The sequence below is a fragment of the Molossus molossus genome, unplaced genomic scaffold (genome assembly GCF_014108415.1).
Source record: "Molossus molossus isolate mMolMol1 unplaced genomic scaffold, mMolMol1.p scaffold_m16_p_19, whole genome shotgun sequence".
Taxonomy (NCBI): Eukaryota; Metazoa; Chordata; class Mammalia; order Chiroptera; family Molossidae; genus Molossus; species Molossus molossus.
Window position 1 is genome coordinate 30,882,006 of NW_023425354.1, and position 25,497 is coordinate 30,907,502.

General features: G+C 49.0%; 1 protein-coding gene across 4 annotated transcripts in view; it reads right to left on the bottom strand.

Moving 5' to 3' along the window:
- The window catches only part of ACLY (ATP citrate lyase), a 45,777-nt gene that overhangs the window by 11,258 nt on the left and 9,022 nt on the right, over window positions 1–25,497 (bottom strand). For 2 of the 4 annotated variants that reach the window (XM_036268020.1, XM_036268018.1), the window contains 17 exons: window positions 25,192–25,254; window positions 24,538–24,728; window positions 23,996–24,075; window positions 22,246–22,376; window positions 21,318–21,436; window positions 20,341–20,477; window positions 19,594–19,655; window positions 17,274–17,391; window positions 15,232–15,386; window positions 14,447–14,537; window positions 13,384–13,413; window positions 10,642–10,783; window positions 10,180–10,348; window positions 7,593–7,697; window positions 6,643–6,839; window positions 4,715–4,796; window positions 3,976–4,086 (listed from right to left, as the gene is read on the bottom strand). In XM_036268020.1, the coding sequence (XP_036123913.1) occupies window positions 3,976–4,086; window positions 4,715–4,796; window positions 6,643–6,839; window positions 7,593–7,697; window positions 10,180–10,348; window positions 10,642–10,783; window positions 13,384–13,413; window positions 14,447–14,537; window positions 15,232–15,386; window positions 17,274–17,391; window positions 19,594–19,655; window positions 20,341–20,477; window positions 21,318–21,436; window positions 22,246–22,376; window positions 23,996–24,075; window positions 24,538–24,728; window positions 25,192–25,254 (1,983 nt within the window). The remainder of the gene's footprint in view (window positions 1–3,975; window positions 4,087–4,714; window positions 4,797–6,642; window positions 6,840–7,592; window positions 7,698–10,179; window positions 10,349–10,641; window positions 10,784–13,383; window positions 13,414–14,446; window positions 14,538–15,231; window positions 15,387–17,273; window positions 17,392–19,593; window positions 19,656–20,340; window positions 20,478–21,317; window positions 21,437–22,245; window positions 22,377–23,995; window positions 24,076–24,537; window positions 24,729–25,191; window positions 25,255–25,497) is intronic. The other 2 variants (XM_036268022.1, XM_036268019.1) reach the window with 1 other exon arrangement.

The window sequence follows — 25,497 nt, forward strand, 5'->3', positions numbered from 1 at the left end:
CAATAACCTGAAGCCAAGGAGCAATTGCTGCCTTCCACCTGAGCACGCACTAAGGTAGAATAGAAATCCAAAGGAACATGGAGTTGACTGACTATGGGAAGTGAGCGAGAGGAAAGAGAAAACCAAGGTCTTTGATGAAGTGATGGGAAAACGAACTAACCTGTGAAACCTCTGGTGCAAAGCCCTGACTTAGGGAGTGGCGGTGGTGGATAATCATAAGCACACCCAACCTGTTTAAATAGTATTTACTATATCTAGGCACTTCTCTAAAAGCTTTACTCATTTAATCTTTCAGTAGCTATGCCTGTTTCCTATAAAAGGGAAAGGGAAGTGTGGAGGGTAAAGTAACTTGCCCAAGGTCACACAGGGGATATGTGGAAGCATTTGAACCCAGGCAATTTGGCCTCTGACTGTGCTCTTAACCACTCAATATAATAAAAGGTGCCTTAAGTTGAAAAGGTTAGCAGCTGCTGCCCTGGTTAGCAACACATGCCTTTAAACACGGGTTCCCAATAGATTCTTTGTAGGGCTTAATCTGCATGGGTGAATGAGGTGGGAAGAAGAGATTCAGAGTTCAAATAAACTCAGAAAATGCTGGGCTCAAGGAATTTAAACAAGTTTCTTTAACTCAGATTTCTTTTTTGTTTTTTAATTCTCACCCAAGGACATTTTTGCATTCATCTTCAGATAGAGAGAGGGAGGATGAGAGAGAGAGAAACATCGATGTGAAAGAGACACACTGACTGGCTGTCACCCACACAACCCCAGTCGGGCTGGGGACAAACTGCAACCATGGTACATGCCCTTAGCAGGAACCGAACCCGGGTCTCTCTGGACTGCGGGCTGACACTCTAATGGCTAAGCCAAACCAGCCAGGGCAAACTCAAAGATTTCTTTTTTTTTTTTTTTGTTCAGATAGAGTGGGAGTGGGAGAGAGGAACAGAGAGACAGAAACATCGATGTGAAAGGGACACATCGAGTGGTTGCCACCCACACGACCAACCAGGGCCGGGGACAAACTGCAACCGAGGTACGTGCCCTCAGCAGGAACCGAACCCGGGACTCTCTGGATCACAGGCCGACGCTCTAACCGCTAAGCCAAACCAGCCAGGGCAAACTCAAAGATTTCTTAAAACTAAAAATGTTAAAAGGGAGATAGGTTATATTGCATGTTCATCATTTATAAAAGCTCTTTTCTTTTCTATTTACTTGGTTTGTATTTGGACCACCAGTACAAGACCAGTGTTTTGTGGAATATACTTCTGGAAAATGCCACCATACCAATACTCATCTCTGCTCCCATTCCTCAGTTCTACATTCGGTTTTCCCCGAGGAGCTGTCTCAGTGTGCCAACAGGCAGAGAATTATCTAATCTCCTCTATAGGGTGGAAAGTTCTGCAAGGTCATGTGAATTCAAACATCAGCTAGGCGGTCACTGTACTATTTTATATGAAGTTTAAAAAATTAATTAAAGCCCTGGCGGGTTTGGCTTAGCAGTTAGAGCATCAGCCCGCAGACCAAAGAGTCCTGAGTTCAATTCCAGTCAAGGGCACGTACCTCAGTTGTGGATCAGTCGCCAGCCCTGGCTGGGGTCATGCGGGAGGCAACCAGTCCATGTGTCCCTCTCACATCGATGTTTCCCTCTCTCTTTCTCTCCTTCCCACTCTGTCTGAAGGTAAATGGAAAAATATCCTTGGGTGAGGATTGGAAAAAAAATTTTTTTCATTAAAAAACAAAACCAAGCCCTGGCCAGTTTGGCTCAGCGGTTAGAGCATCGGCCTGCAGTCCAGAGAGACCCGGGTTCGCTTCCCGCTAAGGGCATGTACCTCAGTTGCAGTCTGTCTCAGGCCCTGGTTGGATCTTGTGGGAGGCAGCCACTCAATGTGTCCCTTTCACGTCAATGTTTCTCTCCCTCCCACTCTATCCGAACAAAAAATGTCCTCGGGTGAGGATTAAGAAAACAAAACAAAACACCTCTTGAGGGCATGCCCTACGCATGGGGTGATGATGAGTGCCCGGCCAGAAACAGAAGAGCCAAGTGCTTGCCCTCTAGGAGGTATCCTCAGCAGAGTGGAGTGGGGAGGTGGAGGGCAGCAGTAATGCAAAGCTGACTGAAAGAAACAATGGAGGAGGAGGGAGGGATTATATTTGGCTGTTGGGGTGTGGAGGCAAAAGTGGTCAAGAAGAAAGAAAGTCAGAAACAGCTTCCTGGAATAAGTGAAGAAGAATGGGAAGGAATAGTTACTAAGACTTGTACGTGCTAGACCTTTACAATTAATTACTTTCTTATTTAAGCCACACAACAATCCTATTTTACACCCCACAAATGGAGGCACAGAGAGGCTAAATGTCTTTCCCATGCCACAAGGTCCATCAACATCTGATTCTAAAGCCTGTGAAAGTAGAGCTCACCCGTGAAGGATGGGCTGGATTTCATTACCCAGCCACTCCCGTTTGGTCTACTTGAAAAAAATACACACACACACACACACACACAGTGTATAGTTAATGTTCACACAAAATGGATATTATAAATTACTGCACTCATTCTCTTTTATGATTTAACAAATCTTAAACTTTTTCTATATTGACATACCAAAATCCACCTCATTCTCCAGCCTGCCCAGCTTTCCATTATATGATTGTGCCATGATGACCCAGTGCCCTCCTGACCAGTGTTTAGGTTGTTTCCATTTTCCGCCATTACAACATTGCAATGAATCCTTGCACACATAATCTGAAATATTTTTGCACGCATACCCATAAGGGAAATTTGCAGAAATGGAACTGCTGGTTCAAAGGAGAAGTACATTTTACAGCTGAACAAATATTGCCGCTTTGAGGTGAGCAGGAATCCAAAGGGGAAAGGCAAGCATTCTAGAGAGAAAAAGTGTGTGACTCGCCCTGGCTGGTTTTGCTCAGTGGTTAGAATGTCAGCCTGCGGTCCAGAGAGACCCAGGTTCGGTTCCCGCTAAGAACATGTAGCTCGGTTGCAGTTTGTCCCCGGCCCTGGTTGGGTCGTGAGGGTGGCGACCACTCGATGTGTCCCTTTCACATGAATGTTTCTCTTTTCTCTCTCTCCCTCCCACTCTATCTGAACAAAAAACGAAAAAAAATGTTCTCAGGTGAGAATTAAAAAAAAAAGTGTGCCCTGGCCGGTTTAGCTCAGCGGTTAGAGCGTCGGCCTGCGGTACAGAGAGACCCGGGTTCGGTTCCCGCTAAGGGCATGTACCTCGGTTGCAGTTTGTCCCCAGCCCTGGTTGGTCGTGCGGGTGGCAACCACTCGATGTGTCCTTTCACATCGATGTTTCTCTCTCTCTCTCTTCCTCTCTCTCTCTCCCGCTCTGTCTGAACACAAAATGCAAAAATGCCCTCGGGTGAGGATAAAAAAAAAAAAAAGTGTGATTCAGGCTCCCTGGTAGAAAGAGCTGAGGGTTTCACCAAAGGGATTATCACTGTTGCAGGAAGCCTTGAAGGCCAGGTTTATCTTACATACACAACACAAGGCCAAGGCCTCCCACTCAGAGCCTGCTGTTATATATGCCACCAGACATGTTCACATCCATTACATCATGTCACACATGCTGAACAAACCTTTCCTTCTATTACCTCCCCACAAAGAACTTCTCATGGTGTCCCTTCCCAACTCTGCACCAGGAATGTGTCCTGTTTCCCATTTCTGCTCAGCCAACTTCTCAATGAAGCCTTCTCAATTCCTCCAGAGTAGTTGCTCCCACTCCAAGTAGGGACTCACACTTGTTCTTGCCTTAATCTGCTGATGAGTTTATCTCTCCCAAAATGGATTTAAGCTCCAAGAGAGCCAGGGCCCCCAGCTAGACCTTGTGGTAACCAAGCAAGTAGTGAGTGTATATCGAAAGCACTAGCTGCTTATCAGATGACCAGACAGTTCCCCTCAAATGCCCCATCTGTTGACTTCCTGCCTCCCCACCCAGGAGTGATGTATGTTGGCTATACCTCAGAGGAGAACATGGTGGCACAGGTTCCGATGCACCAGCAGACCACGGGCTTGGTGATGCGGCCCTCCTTGATGCCTCGGCAGATTTTATACTCTTCAGTGCCCCCTATCTGCCAAGGAACAGGAACAAGAAAAAGCCCTTGAGTTGGAGGCACCCACATGACTTGCTCCAAGAGCAACTCTGCAGAAGGAACATCTGTCCCAAATCAGGCAGGAGTCAGCCTCCACTTGGCTAGAAAATGAGGGGACAGAGGCTTGGTACAAACAGCCTGGAAGATTGAGAGTGGCAAGGAAGAACTGTAAAGGGGCAGCAGTTATCCTAGGCAAGTCCCTGGGGCTGCTCCCTCCTTCCTAACCTAAGGTAAGATGATTTAGGGCCAGACCTATTGGAGGCACAACCAGGGAATGGGATGGGGTTATAGGGCTCTCCCAAACTTAAAACATCGTAGCTTTTACTCCAGCTATCCCCTGCCCACCAGGTAGAGACCCCCGCCAACAGTGAAAAGCTTCTTTACTTGCACTAAAACATCTTGTGCCACCAAGAGGCAAGAACTCCTTTTCCAGGAGAATCAGAGTAGTGATAAAAGTAACAACCTCTAGGTCCCAAAGTCTAAGAGGTGAGATTACCAGGGACTGTCACCTTAAGTTATATATAACAAAAGTGTATGAATTTTTTTAAAAAACTGATATCATATATAACTTTAACAGAAAAAATAAAAAGATTTTCCTTTAACTCACCTCTCCAAGAACTACGATCATTTTGACTCCTGGGGTGTCCTGGTAACGTAACACATGATCCATAAACGTGGATCCGGGGTACCTGGTGAAAGCGGGGAGGGCATACGGGATCAGGAGGCGGCTTGGGGAGGTGTGTGTTCAGGTGTGCAGGCGTGAGAAGCACACTTGTACTAAGAATATTTTGGGGTTTTTTCATGGATGTGGATGCCCACAGAGGGCCCGGCGATGCCTCAGGAATCACAGGGAGTGGTTGGGCGATGGGAGTTGGTTGGGGGAGGGAGTAAATGGAGCACAAGGGAAGAGAAGGGAAGAAAGAGGAGTTAATCAGCCCAGAGAGGCTCACTCGGAGAGCACGTGTGTGGTGGTTTTAAAATAGGCCCACAAATTCTTTTCAAAAAGTGGAATCTCATGTCTCTCCTCTTGAATAGGGTTTGGATTTAATGACTAGCTTCTAATGAACAAAATGTGGCAAAAGTGACTATGATATTACCTCCCAAGGCTGGGTTAGAAAAAGGATAACTTTTTCTGGCACTCTCTCTTGACCTGCTCCCTCTGGGGGAAGCCCCGGGCCGAGTTCTCAGAACACTAAGCAGCCTGTGAGGAGGCCACAGAGAAAAGCCACTTTACAGCCAGGCGACTGCAACCCTGAGAGTAATGTTTCACCATACTCCTGACGAACTGGACAGAAGCCTTTCCTCACCCAGGTGTTCAAATTGACGTGGGAGAGCTGGGGAGACTGACAAGGTCGGTCTCCCAATAGGTCGGTTCCCAGCCAACCAGTAGCAGTAGTAATAGCAGTAGTAATCACATGATAATCAGCAATAGCTAATGTTTATGAGGGCATTAAGTACTCCTGATTATTGTTCCCACAAACCAAAACAATGGCTCTGTTCGTGAAATAAGAATACATAGTTCTCTGCCCCGAGTTCCCGACACAAAGCTCCTACAACCCTGTGCTCTCCTGAATGACAGGAGCATCTTTTGTTCTCGTGTTTGGTCTACGACCCCAGTTCCTGACACTGGGCTCCTAAAACCTTTTAATTTCCTGAGAAATGGGGGTGACAGAAGCTCCTAAATCCCTGGAAATTTCCAGGGTAATAGAAGTATCTTCTGTTCTAACAAGGCAAGGGCTCCTGCAGAGCTCCTAGATGGGGCTAGTCACCAGAAAGACCAGGCCATGATGAGAAGCTTGGAACTTTCAGCCCCACTCCCCATCCTCCAGAGAGGGGAGCGGGGCTGGAGACTGAATTAATAATCAATCATACCTACGTGATGAAGTCACCCCAGAAATCCCTCAATATGGGAACTCGAGCTTCTGGGTTGATGGCCAGAAATGTGTGTGTGGTAGTAGCAGAGAATAAAAGAATAGAGTTTTCCCTTTCACTACTATTAGTTATAATGAACACTTACTGAGCACTTACTAAGTGCCAGCCCCTACGTTAGCTACTTTATAACATATGACCTCATTTAATCCTCCCACCAACTCGTTAAGGTAGGCACTATTACTTTACCCATTGATATGTAAGAATGACGAAGGTCAAAATGCCCCTCTGGGAAACAGGGATGTTGGGATTTGAACCCTTCTGATCTGACTTCAGAATAAGTCCTGCTAACCACAGCACTCTGCCGCCCTGCTATGGCCACCTCAGATAATAAACAGAACTGCCCCGTAGGCCTAAATCCCTTTTAAAACATCTTTCCCTGCATTTTCTGATTTTTATGTACATGTTGGTCCTAAAACAAGAATAAAGATACCCCATTTTATGGACTTAAGATAACATTCCTACCTGAAACTAAGATAATATTGAACGTCAACTGTAATAGGACCAAAAAACAAACAAGACCAAAAAAAAAAAAAAAGGAACATTGCTATGTGCCAAGAATTCCACAGTATCAAGCTGTATGGGCTTGACCCCCCCGCTGATCACCTGTCCCCACCAATGGCCACGCCCTCATAGACGCCATCTGTAGTCCGAGAGATGATATTGTTGAGCTCATTGGACATGCCTCCAGAACGCGAGACATAAGCCACACTGCCAGGGCGGTACAGCTTGGAGGCCAGGATGTTGTCTAGCATCCCACCGGTATTCCCGATCTTAAAGCACCCGGGCTTGATGCCTCCAACCTGCAGGGGCAGAAACAGCAGTTAGGAAGGAAAGGTGAGCTCCTGATTGACCACAATACAGAGGAATCACCAGGCCCAGTATTACAGGCCTATCCCACCCTAGCCAGGCTGGGGAGGAAATGGCCAAGAGAGCCAACACCTCTACATTGGGTTTTCTGCTTAAGAAAAATCTCTTCTCTCCCTCAAGAGACATTACGGAGGAAAAAGAGAGCCTTATTTGTAAACCACGGTTTATTACTACTGATAAGTATACTCAGAGTTAAGGTACCTCCTTTGCTCTACAAGAGCAGTAATGCCCAGTAAAGGAGTATAATACAGGCGTGTACCTCTGCTCAAAATCACCTGCTGCCTCTGATATGAAAGGTCTCTTTGTCTTAGCTTCAAATAAATTGTAATGTAACAACTAAGTCAAAACACCAACAAAATAGTCACAGAGCAATTTCTCCTTACATGAAGATTTTAGGTCAAAAATAAAGCCTCCAGGTAGATTTAAAAGGACTATGTGATAGTTGTATGAGAGTGAAAACAAGGATCTTCTCATTAGTCCCTTGAAACTAATGGCAATATGGACTGCAGAGAGAGCCCTTTAAAAAAATTAACTGGAAATGGACAGACGGACTTTCAAGAGGTGCTCCCTAAATCCTTTCATCTTAGGAGGGAGACAGAAGAGTCAACAAATGAGTTTCCTGAGGGTCCAGGACGACTTCCTAAGATAGTCTTGAATTTAAAAGGCTTTCTGGAGGGGACACTCACAGTGGCAGGTCCAATGATGGTCACCCCATTCTGGTCCGCCTTCTTGATCAGTTTCCTTGTGAGGGCCTCAGGGATACCTTCAGCTATGATGGCAATGGTCCGGATCTAGAGGATGAGAACGGTCCCTCCCCATTAACTTCTCACCTCAGATAGGACAGGGAGGCAGCAACCATTCAAGAACTCACTTCCCCTGTCCCCTTCCAGATCTAAGGCAAAGTAATATCAACACACACCACTTCTTCCCACAGGTCTCTGTTCCTATCCTGATCACACCAACCCTCTCCCAAAAAGAGAGGCATGGACACCCAAATGGTTAATCTCCATTGGTTAACACGACAGTGATTCAGTCACCAAGCAGGAGCAAATGTTTCTAAAAACATGCTACACTCAAAGCTGCAATATTCTCTCCCACCCAAAAATTCGCAAGACTCAGACACCTGTTCCCCACCTGTTCGTAAAGCAGCTATCTATGGCTTTCTCCGCTGTCCTCTGAGTCTCTGGCTCTATGTCCCCACAGGAAAGGGCCAGTACGTGACAGAAACGAGCTGCTTCCACACTTGGACCAGAAAGTGGGCTGGGGGAGAAAGCCAGAGGGCTGGAACACTGTTCTATAAAGGGCCAAATCGTACTTTAGGCTTTGTTGATCATGTGGTCTTTGTGGTAACTAAACTTTGCCTTTGTAGCATGAAAACAGCCGTGGATAACATATAAATGAATGAGCTTAGCTATGTTCCAATAAAACTTTATTTACAAAAACTGGTGGCAGGCTGGATTTGGCCCTTAAGCAGCAGTCTGCCAAACTCTGATCTAGATTTAAAAACCCAGCTCATTTTTAACAAGTGTGCTTTAGTTTTTGCTTTATCTAGATATCCAAACAAGTTTATCTTTTCCAGTCATACACAGACAATAATTCTGAACAGATAAATCAACATCTTATTCTATCAAGGGGCATTACAAATCAGTAACAAAAAAGACAAACACCTCAATAGAAAAAAATAATAAAAAGGGGGGAAGCCAAGTTATAGACTAAAAATGGCCAATAAATGTTTTTATTTTATTTTTTAATTTTTTTTTCTTTATTGATTTTTAGAGAGAAAGGGAGAGGGAGAGAGAGACAGAAACACTGACAAGAGAGAACATCAATTGGCCACCTCCTGCATGTCCCCCACTGGGGATCAGGCCCACAACCTGGGCATGTGCCCTGACCGGGAATCAAACCGGTGACCTCTGGGTGCATTGGTCAATGCTCAACCACTGAGCCACACCAGCCAGGTCCAATAAATGTTTTTAAAAGCTCATCTTAATAATCAAAAGTTTGTAAATTAAATTAGAATGCCTATCAATTTGTCAAATATATATGTTTTTAATTTTTTTTCTTTACTGATATTTAGAGAGAGAGGAAGGGAGGAGAGAAAGAAACAGAGATAAGAGAGAACGTCGAATAGCCACCTCCTGCATGCCCCGCACTGGGAATCAGGCCCACAACCTGGGCATGTGCCCTGACCGGGAATCGAACCAGCGACCTCTTGGTGCATGGGTCGATGCTCAACCACTGAGCCACACCGGCCAGGCAAATGTATATGTTTTTAAAATCCAAACATTCAGTGTTGGCAAGGGTACAAAGAAACGGGCATTCTCAAATTCCCGATGGGAGTTTACATCAGTACAACTTTTCCGGAGGGCACCTGGGTAGGATGAACCAAAAATGTTAAAATCTGCTCATTATGCCCTGGTAAGTTTGGCTCAGCGGTTAGCGCATCGGCCTGCGGTCCAGAGAGACCCGGGTTCAGTTCCTGCTAAGGGCACGTACCTTGGTTGCAGTTTGTCCCTGGCCCTGGTTGGGTCATGCGGGTGGCAACCACTCGATGTGTTCCTTTCATGTCGATGTTTCTCTCTCTCTCTCCCTCCCACTCTATCTGAACAAAATATGGAAAAATGTCCTCAGGTGAGAATTAAAAAAAAAAAAAAAAATCTGCTCATTATGCTGCAGCAGTTTGACTCTTAGACATTTACTCTGGGAAAATAACTAAGAATATATGCAAATGTTACTCCAAGATGCTCATCACCAGACTTGACAAAGCAAAACTGCTGGTACTAATCAATATTTATTGCTGTGGAAAGAGTAACTGAAGAAAATGGTTTATAAAATAGTTCTGTAAAATATTCCATTTGATCAAGTCCAGGAAAAGGTGTGGATAAGGGTGTACTCAAACAAAGCAGCTGTGTTTCTGGGAAATGGTACTTGAAATACTTATTCATTTTATTTATCAGTATTTACATTTTTTTCTCTACTATGTAACGACTTTATAGGAAAGGAAGTACTTTTGATTCTGTTTTTAAAGGCAGACTTAGAGAGCACAGAGAGGATATGGTTGGGGCAGCCAACCTTGAACTAACTCTGTGTTGGCCCCTGTGAGCAGCCTGCCAGCCGTTGGTCACTACCTTTTCTCCTGAAGACCAAGTGTCTCCAACCACTTTCACCCAGGCAGATCTTCTAAGCTTGGCCGGTCCCAAGTCCAAGCCCTTTGTCCCAGGTGGGGAAGACAGAGCCATTCACCCGCCCCTCCCCCCAGGGCCCGAGACCTACCTGTGCATAACTCATGGTCTCAATGCTACTGTCATAGGCAGAGCGAAGAGAGGCGAAGTTGATCAGCACGTCTACCTCTGGGTGTTTCTTCATGGCATCAGCCATGTTCTTGAAGACAGGGATCAGGATCTCCTTGTGACCCCAGTAAAACTTCTGCTTGTGGTCCCCACTGTGAGAAAGGTGGAAGAGGGATCAGGACAACCTGTCAGGGTTGGGGAAGGAGAAGTCAAGGGGAGGAGCTTCATCTAGAAGGTGGAAAGGCAGGGTTCTGCCCTCAAAGGGTTTCCATCTACTGGAAAAGACCATCCAGGAATATGGTTCTCTCTAGTCTGGGATGGGCAGTCGCTTCCCATCAAAGGAGATAATCTAGCTGCTTCCCCAGCTCAGTCTTAGTGAGGGAGATTAGAAAAGGAAATTGCACTTGGCAGCCATCTGCAGCCTCCCTGCCATGGTGTGACTTACGTGAAAGGGTAGACCATGGCAGCCACCGAGGGCTCGTCTCGGGAGCAGACGTAATCGAAGTCCAGCATGCCTTGCACAGCCCTGGTCTGCATGCCCCACACAATGGCCTTGGTATGGCGGCTGAAGAGGGTGGCGCTCTTTCCTGGTGGGCAAAGACACAGCGAGTGCACCCAGTACACACACCCCGGTGAGATCTGCAGGGGCTACCTGCCAGACCCCTCCACACCCTAAGTCCAGGGAGGGTGGCGAATCAACACCACAAAGGAAAATTAAGAGGATGGAATTCTGAGAACATGAGGAAGAGCTGCTTCAACTTCTTCTGGAAAGAGGTAAAAAGAGCTTAGAAGATCTGCCTGGCTAGTAAACAGCTCAGCAATGAAGGGAGAAAGGACTCCCAATGCAAAGAATGGGCCCAACAGAATTCCTACGGGGCCTGTTCGATTTAACAGCAAAGCATGTATGGAATCAGCCTCCTGGTTATACGCAAATGGGCATTTCACAAATTATTTTTAAAGTCACTGGAAAATTTTGGTGACCACAGGATGTTACACAACTCTCCAACAATCCTTAATCCGTATCACCTCAAAATCTGGACATAAACCACCTCAGGTCAGGATCTGAATCCTCAGTATTCTAGGTCAGTGCAGGGCCAATGAAGAGGTGTGCTCAGCCTTATCTCGCACTGACGTGGCGCCCGAGCTCTGGCACGGGAAAGCCGGGAGCAGCACACTCATTCTCCTCCCTCGACTAGGTGGCTCTTCCCTGCTTAGAACAATGCTCTTGGACGGACTCTCCGGCTGCAGGAAAGGGATGAGGAGCAAAATATCTGGTAAAAGTGGACTCCTCAGCCTTGAAGGGAAAGGCCTCTTCATTCAGCACCCTGCAGGCAGGTGACCTCATCCTCCCTTCCCTGAAAGTCCTAAGAAAGTAGCCCTCAGGGGAGGTTCTCAGCTCCTGGGGAAACTGCATCAAGCTCAGGGGCATCTGGTATTAATTAACCTCCTGTACTAACGCAGACTTGGCTATTCAAGTTCAAGGTCTGATTAAATGAATGTAAGAGCTCACTTTCCCAAGGCACATCGGACTGTCATCCCTATAGGCCCGCCTCTTCCATCACAGCCGTAAGCTTCTCATGACACAGGCTCCTGACGTAAACACCCGGGATTTACTGTCACGGCCCATCTGAGCCCCATCTAGACATGAGATCACAGAACAAGGGAAGCCACCTAATCCCTCACTTCCCAACCCTAGGAAACTGAAGCCCAGAGATGCCAAATGACTCAGGTCCTAGGTCATCGAGCACCAGAGCCAGGATTCCAGCTCAATTGTGCAAGCAAGGAGGAGGAATACAAGCCCTGCCACTCTCTGTGCTCGAGGGAGCCCACCCGGGTCAGCATGTGCACACACACACATCTGTCCATCCGAGAGGCTACAGAAATCAGGACGAAGCCTGGGATCTCTACAAACTCAGCGTGAAAGGGGCAGAACCAGAGTACTCACTTCCTTGAGTACAGAGGAGGCAAAGCTGATGGAGGCAACAATCCTCAGCCCACCAGCAGCCAGGAGGCCCCAGAGAGAAACCCTGCTGCAGGGCTAAGAGCCTTCCACTAGACACCTCCTCTAGACCCCCGCCAGGGGAAGGCCCACCCTGATACAATCTGTCCTTCTCCTCCCACTTTTCAGTATAGCTCGGGCACTGACAGTAAACGTAAAATCTTCCCCTAGGGTAGAAGAGCTCTCAGAAGTAGAGTGGCCCTTGTTCTCTCTGCACTTGGCTCAAGTCTCAGAGCCTGCCTTGAAACAGTGGATCCCGCCAGATGGTCTAGGCACTGCGTTCCTGACCTTCCTAGAGGAATATAAGCAACCCTGCCTAGTTATTCCTTCCCCTCCCCTGTGCAAGAAAAGAGTCAAATATCATCAGAAGACTCCCCTTCCCCAGGTAAAATCTCCCAGGCTGTGAATGTCAAGAAGTTAAACACAGCCCTGATGGTTTGAACACGTGAACAGGTGTCCTCTTTGCGTGAGCACACAGAAAACATCTGTCCTAAACAGTGACCTCAGACACCAGACAGAGCCCAGACCCCTTCTACTGCACACCTTCCTGGGTTTCTATCTCTCCCGTCGTCCACCCAAACCCCAGAGAAATCTGAACCTGTCCCTGGTACTGGAGCTCTGGGATAAAGTCGGCATCGGTGAGGCCTAGGCGGGGAAAGTAACAACAAATGAAGCCATTGCCCTGGCCAGTTTGGCTCAGCATTTGGAGTGTTGGCCTGCAGACCAGAGTCCTGGGTTCGATTCCCACTAGGGGCACGTACCAAAAAGTGAAGCCGTCATGAGATGTTGGTGAGAATCAGGGTGGTCCACGGCTCCCCTCCTCACCCACTGTGCTCTGCCACTTCCCCTTCAGTTTTGATGGCTCCCTCTTTCCCAGGAGGACCCTTTCTCCTTAGCACTACTCCACTCTCCAAGGCTGTGGAACTGGCTCTTGACCCCCTCAACCCCAAGTCTGGAGCCAGAGACAGTCACGTGACCAAGAGAGCACTGAGTGGGGCTTGAACTAAGCAGGAGTGAGAAGGGAGGGAGAGCGAAGACTAGGACTTGGGGGGCAGGCCACACTCAGGAAGGGACAGAATATTCCAGACAACACTGCAACCCAATGGGGAGGGGGAAACAAAGCAAACGGTAAGACTGAAACCCACTAACAAGCCACACGCAGATTTGGGCAGGGCAGGGGTATCCTACCTTGCAGGGATCTTGGACTTGGGACTGAATCTGTCAAAGAAAATGACCAAGGAAACTGAGTGACCTGTTGATGGCTGGAGGCTTTGGAGGGAGAGGGTGGGTGCAGGGAAGGGTCCCATGGACAAGCCTGGCAGGGCTGATGCTTTCACCGTCTCTCGCCTATTCCACAATAGACGGGAGTAAAGCCAGCAAGAGAAAATAGCACCAATCAGCAGAGCGAAAGCAAGAAAGAGCAAAAGACCAAAGCGGGCAGAGAGGGGCAGGAGGAACAAAAAGGCTTGGTGTGTGCTGAACACCAAACCCTGTTCCTACTCCCAGCCTCTTAACATCAACCCTTTGTCACTACAAAGCACACAGTGATTAGGCCAATAAGGGTTGGACCTGTCATTCTGTGCTGTGAGTCTGGGAACTCCAGGGCAGTGGCTTCCTACTCTAGTGCCTGGAGCCAGTGTCACAATATCACAAAATGCCGTAGATATGCCCTGTCCCTACCAGGAAGAGGGTGCACAGGCCACTCAGTCCAAAAGCCGGTTACTGAACACTGGCTGCAAGGGCTGGCTGCCAGGGATCACATCGTTGATAAAGCAGAGAATGGAGAGACAAAGTAGGCAGAGTACAGATGAGCTGGTAGACAGCGCAAGTTCTTAGGGTGGGTTACAGGAAAGAAATATCTTTGTAGAAGTCCCAGGATGGGGTAGGTGGGAACTACCACTCTATGGGAGCTTGCTCTGCCCTCCCCTCAGGAGAGTCTGGGAGGCCTACCCACCTCCTGGAATTTTTATAACCATGTCTTCTCTACAACCTCCCACCCAGCTCACACTTGCCCACAGGAAGTAAGGGGTAGAAGAGAAAACAGTGGGGAGTGAGGTGACCCAGGAGCAGCATGGGTCCTTAGCACCAGGAGAGACCACTGGGAAGGCTCAGCACACCGTCACATCTGCTCCCATCCCATGCACCATGCCCACTCCCACAGTACAGCCCAAACACCTTCCATCACCTCTGCTGGCCCAGTAGGGCCAGAAAGGGAAGGGGACAGGAAGCGTCCGAAACTGCTGGGAGTTACCTTGTGGCACAGTGGGCTTGGCCTTCTTTGCAGGAGTCACTTCATCAGCCCTGGACTCAGAAAAAGACGCAGTCCTGCTGGGGGCTGGAGTCTGGGGTGAGACAAAGAGAGGGAATAAGAGTCACAGGTAGCAACTGGGGGAAAGGCCATTGTCTTTGAAGCCCCAGGGAAATCAAGAAACAAGAAGTACAGCAGCTCTTTACAAGCTGCTTCCAAAATCACTATTCTAACAACCTTCTGGGACAGGAATTAGTATTGTCTCCATGCTCCAGGTGAGCAAATTGAAGCTCTGAACAAGTATGGTAACTTCCAAGGTCCCTCCCTCCGCAGAATTTGAACTCAGGTCTGATTAAAAACCCCTGGTCTTGCCCTGGCCGGTTTGGTTCAGCAGTTAGAGCATCAGCCTGCGGATCAGAGAGTCCCGGGTTCAGTTCCCACTAGGGGCACATACCTTGGTTGCGGTTTGTCCCCGGCTCCGTTTAGGGTCGTGTGGGTGGCAACCACTCGATGTTTCTCTCTCTCTCTTCCTCTCTTCCTCCCTTTCTCCCTCCCTCCTGCTCTAGTTGAGGATAAATGCAAGAATGTCCTCAGGTGAAGATAAAAAACAAAACAAAAAAACCAGCAGAGACCCAGAAACCAACCATGTACTACTTCCCCCTGCATTTTCCCAATGTCCTCAAATGGCTATGGACAGAGGAGGGGCGCCATGTCCTGGACAGGCTGTGGGTATGGGGGGTCGACAAAGAGCATGGCAGGCTTTAAGGCAGAGGCTGGCCGGCACCTACCGACGTGCTCCCACTGGCATTGAGGAGGAAGTTTGCAGTGTGGGCGGCTGTGGGCGGCTGATTGGGGATGGGCCGGTGGCCCAAGGCCATGCCCACAATGGCTGTCATGTGAGTCTCGGTACCAAACACGTGGATGGGGATCCCAGTGGTCTTCCCTGTGAAGGAGGGGAAAAAGTTCATCATTCAAGCCTTCAAATAAGAGCCCAAGTCCACATGACTCTGCAAAGGTCCTTCTGGGGCCTGCCTGATGTCTGGCACTTCCTGTGTAAGACCATTTATCCAGCACAAGTCAGCTGTCATGTTCATCACCGAACTCGTCTTTGTAAAGATCACCCTGCTGATTAGAAGAGTAAGAAACAGCTTTGCTGACACTCTCAGCTGAGCACAAACATCATTAGTCTGCACTCTTCCAGTTCACAGCCTGGACCCCAGCTCTCCAACCGCCCCCCACCCGACCTCACACTCCAGCTTCCCTGGCTTGGCCCGGCTCCTTCCTCCACACAGAGCTCTCATCCCAGACCTTCACCCAGCTGCTCTTGTCATTCAGCTCAAGTGCCACCTCCTGATGACCTTGATGACAGCCACTCTCCTCACCACCCTGTCTGCTTCACTATGTAGCGTCCTGACAACATCTTGTTCCAAGAATTGTCTAATTGTTTAATGTCCCAACCGTGACTGAGTGATATTCACTGTGTTGTCCTGCAGGTCCGGCCCATGGCAGGTACTCAGTTTTGGGGGACAACTAGGATTTGGCACTATTTCAACTGACTAAGTTGGGTTTGGTGTTCACCATGGACAAATGAGAAGAAGAAAAGGTTTTGTCTCTCCCATTAGAGAGCACAAGCGCCTTATGTCTGGCACCCCTCTGGCACTTCACGTGATCCCCTGCTCCACACGTAAACGCTCTTGGCAGTGGGGGCTGCATTTTACTCAAGATCAAAGCTGCTGGCCACAAAATTCATGTGTTTCAGGTTCAATCAGGTCAACTTAGGGAGACCTGATTTTAGTCCTGATGGATGATATGGTCCCAGACTTCTTGAAAGCTCTGGGAGTCAGAGGTCTTGTGAACCTGCAGGAGCCACTCAAAACGCAGAAGGGAGAAAGGAAACCAAAACAGATGTCACACCCTCGCCTCCCTCAGCTCAGTGAGGGGCAAAGCTCTGCTGTTCTACCAATTACCACGCCCTTGCTCCCTTACTCCCACATCCAGGCCACTGTTGCCCAGGACTCTGCTACCGTCTCCTAAGAGCTCCCCCTGCTCCGATCTTGGCTGTCCTATGGTCTGTTGTCCACCCAAATAAAATAACCCTTCAAACCTAAGTCAAATTGTGTCTCTCCTCTGACCCAAGTCTTCCCACCGCTGCCAACCCAGGATCGAAGCCAAGTGCCTCCCAGGAACTGTACTAGCCCCACACGTCTGCTCCTGCTGCCCCTCTGCCTCCATCTTCCAACACCTGCCCCTTGCTCCTCAGCCCTCCACGGCCATCCCCACTGGGCCTGTACACACCGGCACACTCCCACCACAGGGCCTTGGAACTTGCCTTTTCCTTTGCCGACAGTCATCACTGACCCGCTCCCTCCTCTCCTCCAGGTCTTTGGCCAAAAGTGACCCTTTCAGTCAAGCATTCTCTGATCACCCCACTTACAACTGCCCATGCCCTCCCACACGTTATCCCTTCACCCTGCTTTGTCTTCCTTCGTGCACTTAGCGTGACATGACATTACAGCCAATGTTCTTAACAGCATGAGGGCTGAGCTGTCAGTCATGTGTTGTGTGTGTGGCTGTAACTACAGTGCTTAGCATAGAGTAGGCATTTCACAAATATCTGTTAAACAAACGGCTGCATGAAAACACTTTACTGCCCATTCTGAAGTTTAGGACAGGTCCATGTCAGAGGGCAGACAGAGGCCATAGAAGCAAGCTGCATATCCGGAGGGGAGTGGGAGAGCAGGGCAGTGTTCAGACGGACTCCTTCAGGAATCCCAAGGAAGCAGGCCATCGACACTCAGGGTGGGAGAGAGAGAAAAGGTCCCCATCTTACCAACTTCTCCCATCACCCGTAAGCCCTCCTGATAGTTGGGGCCACCTCTTCGGACAAAGATTGTGACCTCATGCTCTTTCAGGGGGCCCTGGTAATCTCGAATCGCTCTCACGATGCCCTAGAAGCACAAAGAGACAAACAGAAATATGACTAAAATTAAGGCAGCCATAAGTCAATGATTAAAACCATGATAAACAAAGGGACCAGGGTGTGCATAACAAGTGCTGCTCCTCATGGAGCATGCAGGCCCTGGCAGTCAGGAATTGTACATGTGTGGACTGGACTATGCATGAGCTACCCAAAGTCCTAGGGCACAAGATCACTTACTTGTAAAGATGTTAATAAAACATGAAATAATGAAAGTGGTTCAGCTGGTTGGAGCATCATCCCATATATAAAAAAGGTTGTGGGGTTGATCCCCAGTTGGGGCACATATGGGAAGGAAATGATCGATGTTTCTCTCTCTTTCACTCTCTCCAAACATATCCTCAGATAAGAATTTATTCTTATTTTATTTATTATTATTTTTTTTCTTTATTGATATTACAGAAGAAGAGAAAGGGAGAGGGACAGAGAGATGGAAACAGCGATGAGAGAGAGCATTGATTGGCCGCCTCCTACACACCCCCGACTGGGGATCGGGCCCACAACCTGGGTATGTGCCCTGACCAGGAATGAACCAGTGACCTCTCTGTGCGTGGGTCGATGCTCAACCACTGAGCTACAATGGCCAGGCTCAGATAAGAATTAAAAAAAACAATTTCAATGTCCTACAAAAGCTTCTTCAAGAGATTTAGGGAATAGCCCTTGCAATGGGTATCAACTTTGGAAAGAAGAGAGAATATACAGGTGTGTACCAACTTTCTCTCTCCAGACAGATGGCTAGTTTACCGTCAGGAGTCTAATTTCTGTCACGTAAGGCTTTATACACAGTTCCTGCTCCAGACCTAACCACCCTATCACCAGTGCTGGCTTTATCCTAGGGTTGCTCAGAAGTGAAAACAAAGCTGTTGAAATTGACCTGTTTTGCCCTGGCCAGTTTGGCTCAGTGGTTGAGCGTCAGCCTGCGGACCAGAGAGTCCCAGGTTCGGTTCCCGCTAGGGGCACGTACCACAAAACAAAAAGAGAGATTGACCTGTTTCAGGTTTGTCTGCTGAATAAGGACCAGTTAGGGACACCCTGTTTTAGACAGGACTGGTGAGGCCTGTTCCTCCACTTCTTCAGAGCTCAGACTTTCAAGGCTGACATTTATTCATTAGTCTCAAACCTATAAGAAACTACTAGATGGGGCACATTCTTCTGAATAACTTCAATGAGCATCTGACAGTGTGGAACAATAAATGGCCTCCTGAGACATGTTAGCTCCGTCATCCTTGTTGACTGGCAGTCACACTTTAAAACTGTGTATCCATGGCCCTGACCTGTGCACAGGCTGAAGGGCCCCTGGTTGGATGAGCAGGATCCCCAGGTCATCAAAAACACTTTCTGAATTCTGACCTTTTAGAGAAGGGACTGAGAGATGAAAAATTAGAAGTAGCAGAGAACCCAGAGTCTCACAGTGGAGGGTTGAAAATGAGGGTCTTAAGATAGTTCTTCAGGAATTGCCCTGGCCGGTTTGGCTCAGCGGTTAGGGCGTCGGCCCACGGACAAGAAAGTCCTGGGTTCGGTTCCCGCTAAGGGCATATAACTGGGTTGCAATTTGTTCCCGGCCCCAGTTGGGGTTGTGTGGGTGGCAGCCAGTCAATGTGTCTCTCTCACATAGATGTTTTTTTCTCTCTCTTCCTCCCTCTATACCTCTTGCTCTATCTGAAGATGAATACAAAAATAAAAATAAAAAATCCCACAAGAATTGGTCCTGTCCCAGCCAATGTGGCTCAGTGGCTGAGCATTGCCCATGCACCAAGAGGTCGCTGGTTCGATTCCCAGTCAGGGCACATGCCTGGGTTGTGATCTCAATCCCCAGTAGGGTGCGTGCAGGAGGCAGCCAATCTCGATGTTTCTGTCTCTCTCTCCTTTCCTCTCTCTAAATATCAATAAAAACATTAAAAAAAAAAAATTGGTCCTGAAAGGGGGGATGGCAGAACTTCACTTCCTCCCCACTAGCTGGGAGAATTAGGGCCCAGAGAGTGTCAGCTGCTCGCCCAGAGAGACAGCTTCAGTTCAGGTCTGTCCCAGTAGCGTCTGCATCCTCCACAAGGAACCTTGGGGCAAGAGCCTCTGTGTGAGCAAGTCATGGGAACTTGCTTCTGAGAACCTCCCTTTCCTGTTTGCCCCCAAGCCCATGTTCCCCAGAAACTGCACGGTCACTGAGGCTCGTTACCTTGAACGTGGCAGCCACATTGGTAAAGTTTGCGATGCTGCCTCCAATGATGAGGATCTTTCCTGGGTTTGGAGTGAGAAGTCAAAAAGAGTTAGAAAGGTAGACTTGAGCATTTTACCAGAAAGCCAACTGAGCATTCTGTCCTCTGAGCGAGGGTCCCCCAACTGTTCAGGAGGTGTCAGTGCAGAGGTGGGAGGGCTAATCTCCTGATGACTGTCAGCCCTATCAGCTCCACCTCTCCATCACCTATACCATGGAGCAGATGGTTAACCCAAACCCACAGAATCCCTACGTCATTCCTAGATGGCCATCTAGCAACCCAGCTTGACTTCTGGATACACCTGGTGGGAATCTCACTCTATCTGGCTTCAGAGTAGGGTGACTGGTGTATGTAGTCCCCAACACTGAACAGATGGTAAAGGGAAGTTGGAATGACACAGTCGAGTAGTAAATGTCTAAGTGAGCCACTAAGAAGTGAGTTTATAGCAGAGTGAGAGCATGCCTCGCCTCCTTCCTTGCATCCTGCTCATAAGGCTTTAAGTACACATCAGCTCTTCATCCTCTCAGAGACCCTCACGTGATAGATGCTGTCACTGCCCACTGCACAGTCAGGCAAACTGAGGCCTGGATGTTAAAGGACGAGGTCAGGTTGCAAAGGACCAGGACCACAACCTCAGTGCCTCCTAGCCCACAGCTGTTCCCCGCAGCACAAAGGGCCATCATCAGGAAAGAGTACGTGTGTCTCACCATCTGGGTGTTTCTCGCGAGTCATGAGAGAGAGGATCGTCTTGGCATAGTCATAGGTCTGCTGCTCACTGGGGGCACCCGAGTACTCCCCGTAGTTCGCCAGCTCGTTGACACCCCCTAGATCGCAGATGGTATCACTGCCAGGAAAACATGGAAGTCAGTGCTGGCTCCAACTCTAGCAGCAGAGAGTGGCAGCCCAGTCACTGGGAAGACACATACACGGCCCCAAAGCCCTGAAGTCAGACTGTGGAACTGAACTCTCAGACCTCGGACCCTCAAGCCCCACACAAGTCACACTCGAAGGTTAACGGTGCTGCATCAGACTCTCCTGAGCAGTGCACTCTACCAGCACTGCGCCTGTGTGGCCCTGGACTGACTGACAACAGTAAGTAAAATGAACAAAGAGCACTTCTCAACACAAAGAAAAAATGCACATTCCTGGAGTCCCCACCAGGCTGCCCAATAAAGAAGGAAAACTGCTGTAGCCAGAGGGATGCCCAGCCAAGCTCAGCAGGGGGTGTGGCTGACCACAGGCCTAGAAAGGAGCAAACGTCTGCTGTGCTTCAAGTGGAAAACCACCAACCATCATAAAAGGTATAAACTAGGATCCCAATATTTCCATGAAGCGTGAAATTACGCATACTTCCACAGGTGCTAAAATGCCTGGAAGGACACACAGCACTGTTCACCCTGGTGACCTGGGGGAAGGGGTGGGGGCACAGCAACATCACTTTCTGGTTCATTTTATCTGTTGGTCCTGCACATGGAACTCGTATCACTACTTCCAAGAACTAAAACTAATAAAAGAACTTCCTTCAGAAGCAAACAGGAAAGTACAAGGACCCCTCTGGCAGGCCCCATGATTCCTGCTCTGTACCAAGGTAACAAGCTAGAGATCCCCAGAGGTAAATCAGCTTGATCCAGGCCATGCACAAGTGGACCCAACTGGCATCCACTTCAGTAGGCCCCTTAGTCACCTGTACACGACAGAGGCACCACCTCCAGCCACCATGGTCCAGATCCTCCCTTTGGGGTTCAGTAAGGTCAGCTTCAGGCTTGCCCCACTTTTGGCATCCAGGTCTGCAATGTAGGCTTCCTAGGGATCAGACAACAACAGGTAGGCCCTAGAAGCACCCCCTTCACCGAGCTCCCAGATGCCAGGACCCGTCCCCTCCCATTTCTCTGGAGATACGTGAAGAGGTCCTCAATTGCCTTAATAGGGCCAGGGAAAAGGGGTTGTATGGGGTCCTACATGCCTGGGACAAAACATGATGGCACCTTCAAGTACCAAAACCACCCATCGCCACTGTCATTACCTGGGAACAAATTTCCCAATTCCTTTCTCCCCGACTTCAAGTCCTTGGCCCTCTGCCCAAGTCCCAAGCCTTGCTATGTCACTGCTTCTACAACAGCCCCCACTCCCAGAGTCTTCAGCCTAGATCACACGACCCTCTCCCCTCCCCAGGCCCAACCCCTTCTCCCAGCAGTCTCTCCCTTTGGCCGGGGTTACATCATGCCGTGGAGGCCTAATTCTGCTGTGAGGACCTCAGGGAGGATGAGGTGGAAGGGAGCAATTAAAATTCTCAGCAAGTGGCAGAGAGAACTGCCTTCCTGACAGGATTAGGGGGAGCCACTTGGAATGGTCGAGAAGCAACAAATCAAGTTAAAAGCCCAGGGAGGCTGATTGAGAGAGAAGTCTAAAAGGATTTTTGGCTGGGATTCAGAGGCTTGGCTGACTCCCACCCTCAACCCCCTTTGGAGTTATAAAAAAAATTAAATGGTTTTCCACCTTCCTTTCCCTGCCAAATATATAGCCCACGATGGAACCAAATGCTCATCTGAGATTAGTCATCCGCTCCCTCCCCACCTCCATAACTCTCCATCACCTCCCTAAAGCAGCCTTACCTCTGGGTAAGCCTCACGCCCAAAGGGGGGAGGGAACTCTATATCACCCCACTTCACTTTGCAGATGTAGTCGGCAGTGGCATCCACCTTGGCCGCCAAGTCAAGAACATAGACACCACCTTTGGTCACAACTGCGGGAAAAGCAGTGGCAATCAGACACCAGCCCAAGGCAGAGGTGACCACCAACCTCCAAACCCCTCCACAGACTTCTCCACACAGCACTCCCACACTGGCCTAATGACTTCCTCACGCAGCAGATATTCGAATAACTCTACAGAGACACAGCTTTGCCCCCATCAAAAAAAACAAAAAACCTTGCCCTGGCTGGTTTGGCTCTACAGTTAGAGCGTTGGCCTGTGGACCAAAGAGTTGCGGGTTCAATTCTGACCAAGGACACGTACCTCAGTTGCAGTTTGTCCCCTGCCCCAGTTGGGTCATGCAGGTGGCAACCAGTCAATGTGTCTCTCTCACATTGATGTTTCTCTCTCCCTCTCTCCCTCTCCCTCTCATTCTGTCTAAAGATAAATGTAAAAATATCCTTGGGTGAGAATTAAAAACAAACAAACAAAAAAACCCTAGACCAGTTCCCCCTCCTTGAACTATAGGTAATATGATACAAAAGTCTGTTTCAGTTGCTACGGTAATTTTTAAATATTTTCATAAAATGCTACACAATGTGCCTTAAGTATCAAACCATTCACCCATCCATGGCCCTGCTATTAAGAAAAAATGTTTAGCCCGGCCCGTGTGGCTCAGTGGTTGAGCATCGACCCATGCACCAAGAGGTCACCGATTCGATTCCTAGTCAGGGCACAGGCCCAGGTTGTGGGCCAAATCCCCAGGGGGGGCATGCAGGAGGCGGCCAATCGATGTTCTCTCTCATCGATGTTTCTATTTTTCTCCCTCTCCCTTCCCTTCTCTCTAAAAATCAATAAAAAAATAAAATAAAAAAAAGTTTGAAGGTACAGATTCCTGTCAGAAAACCCCCTAAGCAGGCACATATATGTATACATATTTGGGTTTCTGCAGTCTGACTAGGGGAAGCCTCACTGTCAGGAGTGTGTGTGGGGAGGGTGTTGGGAACTGTGGGGGTGCGCTGGGCCCCCAGCCAGCAGAATTCATTTATTGCCGCCTCACTGGACATCATCTTCCCTTTTCCCCAGGGCCATTTAGCTAATTAAGTTAGCACAGAGCCATCTGGCCCATTAGAGGGACTGCATCCCCAGCTGGGTCTGGAATCAGGACTTTGCCCTGAGAAGCCCTGGCCAGAGCCAGATCACACCACCTGCCTCCTTTCCTGTCTGGGAGGCTTGGGCCGTCCTGGTCTTGGGGATCAATGATTGACCAACTCCTGGAGGGGAAGAGGATGAGGAGGAGGGGCACTCTGAAGGCACAGAGAGGAAAGAAGGGCCTCAAGGATCAGACCAGAGCAGAGGCAGCCTCATTCCTGGACAAACAGCCTAACCTACTGGCATAAACAGCCACAGAGCACATAGTCAGATCAAAACCAGGACTTCCCAATCACAGAACAAATTAAGGCCAAAGAAAGAAGATGGAGTTGATTAAAGAGAAATAATTATGGTCTTCTGAGAACTCACAAACAAGCCTGCAAGCAATGAGCTTGGTGATCCCTTTGCACACGCACACTGGCCTGTGCTGCCCTTTCAATGTTAAGGCCAGAGTTAGTGCAGGCACTGGGACCCTGCTATAACTGACCCATGCCCCATCCCACCCCCACAGCACCAGTTACCAAGGGGGTTGATCTCGAGGTAAGTGAAGTACAGATCCTCATAGAAATTGAAGAGGCCGGAGATAAAACTGGCCAGAATTCTAAAGGGGAAGGGAGAGAGAGAGAGACAATCAATCCATCAATGATCGGGCTCAGCAGCAATGTCACTGCCAATGACAGCTCCATTCCCCACCATCCTGACACCCTGCTGACCCCCTTGCTTTCCTCTGCCAAGCCTGCTCCCTGGGCATCACTCTTCAGCCACTGAAGTAGAAAGGAGCTGTCAGGCAGGGAGCCAGAGGAGGAGGCACCAGACAGACAGGGGCAAGGTGAGGAACACTGATGGCATATTTCAGTCTGAGCCAGCCAGCTACCCTCCCTTCTGGGGACCAGGATTGGGGGGTGAGGGGTGGGGGAGCTGGGGTTTTGTGTGTGCCTACCACCTGCTCCTCACCTCACACCCACACAAAGAAGTCCACTCTGCTTTCCCTGCTCTGTGCCCAGAGCCTGTTAGCCTTCCCTATTCCCCCACCGCCACATCCCTGCAGACCCTCTTACTCAACTCTTTCTTGTCTTCAGGGGCATGGACCAACAGATGTTTCTTAATGTCCTCAGGATTCAGCTTCTCATCCACCCCGACAAGCAGTTTCTGGGCTTTGCTGTCCACATCACCCACATCCACGCCCCCTTCATGGTGGAACAGGACGTAGTCCCCTTCTCGGGTAGCATAGATGCAGACATAGAACTCCTCCACCTTACAGGGGACACAAGCACCACGTGAGTGGGGGCACTGAACTGAGGACAAGGAGCCCAACCCGTAGCCTCATTTCTAAAATCCACAGAGAACACTCACCAAGGGAGACCTGTTTACCACCTCCCGCTCAGGGACAAGAGCAGAGAAGAGGCTGCGGTCTGCTTGCTGCCAGTCCAGACTGAGCCAGCATGACCTGACCTGGGGGAGGGGGTTCTGCCTTCAAGTCTTCCTCATCTCAGCACTGGGAAGTCACCAGCCCTGACTCCTCCTGGCAGCAAACTAAGCCCTTTCCTTCATTTCTGGACTCCCTGTTCCGTACACACCCTCAGGCCTTCAGTGCAGCTTCTGAGACTCTGATCCTTTTGACTTTCTCCAGCAGCTTAACTTCCCCTTTCATTTTAAGGCTGACAAACACGAGGCTCCAGGAGGGAGAAGAGCCAGCCTGGAGCCACCTCACACATACCTGACTGTGCGGGACGAAGGGTTCGATCAGAAAGTTCTTGAGGAAGCCTCTGGCCTTGCCCACCTACAGAGATGAAGGAAAATGAAGCCTGGATGATGACATGTCTTCCTCCCCAGGGCAGAAGGAGGAGGCACTCTGCTCCCTCCACCTCACCTTCCCATCACAGGTGGAGACCAAGTACTACCACCACAGCACTCAGCAGAGAGATTTTTCTAGAAACCAGGGCAATTGGGCTACACATCCCTAAGCTAGCGATTTCCAATGAGTGGGTGGCAAAAATTTTTTAAACATGCAATAGTTATTCAG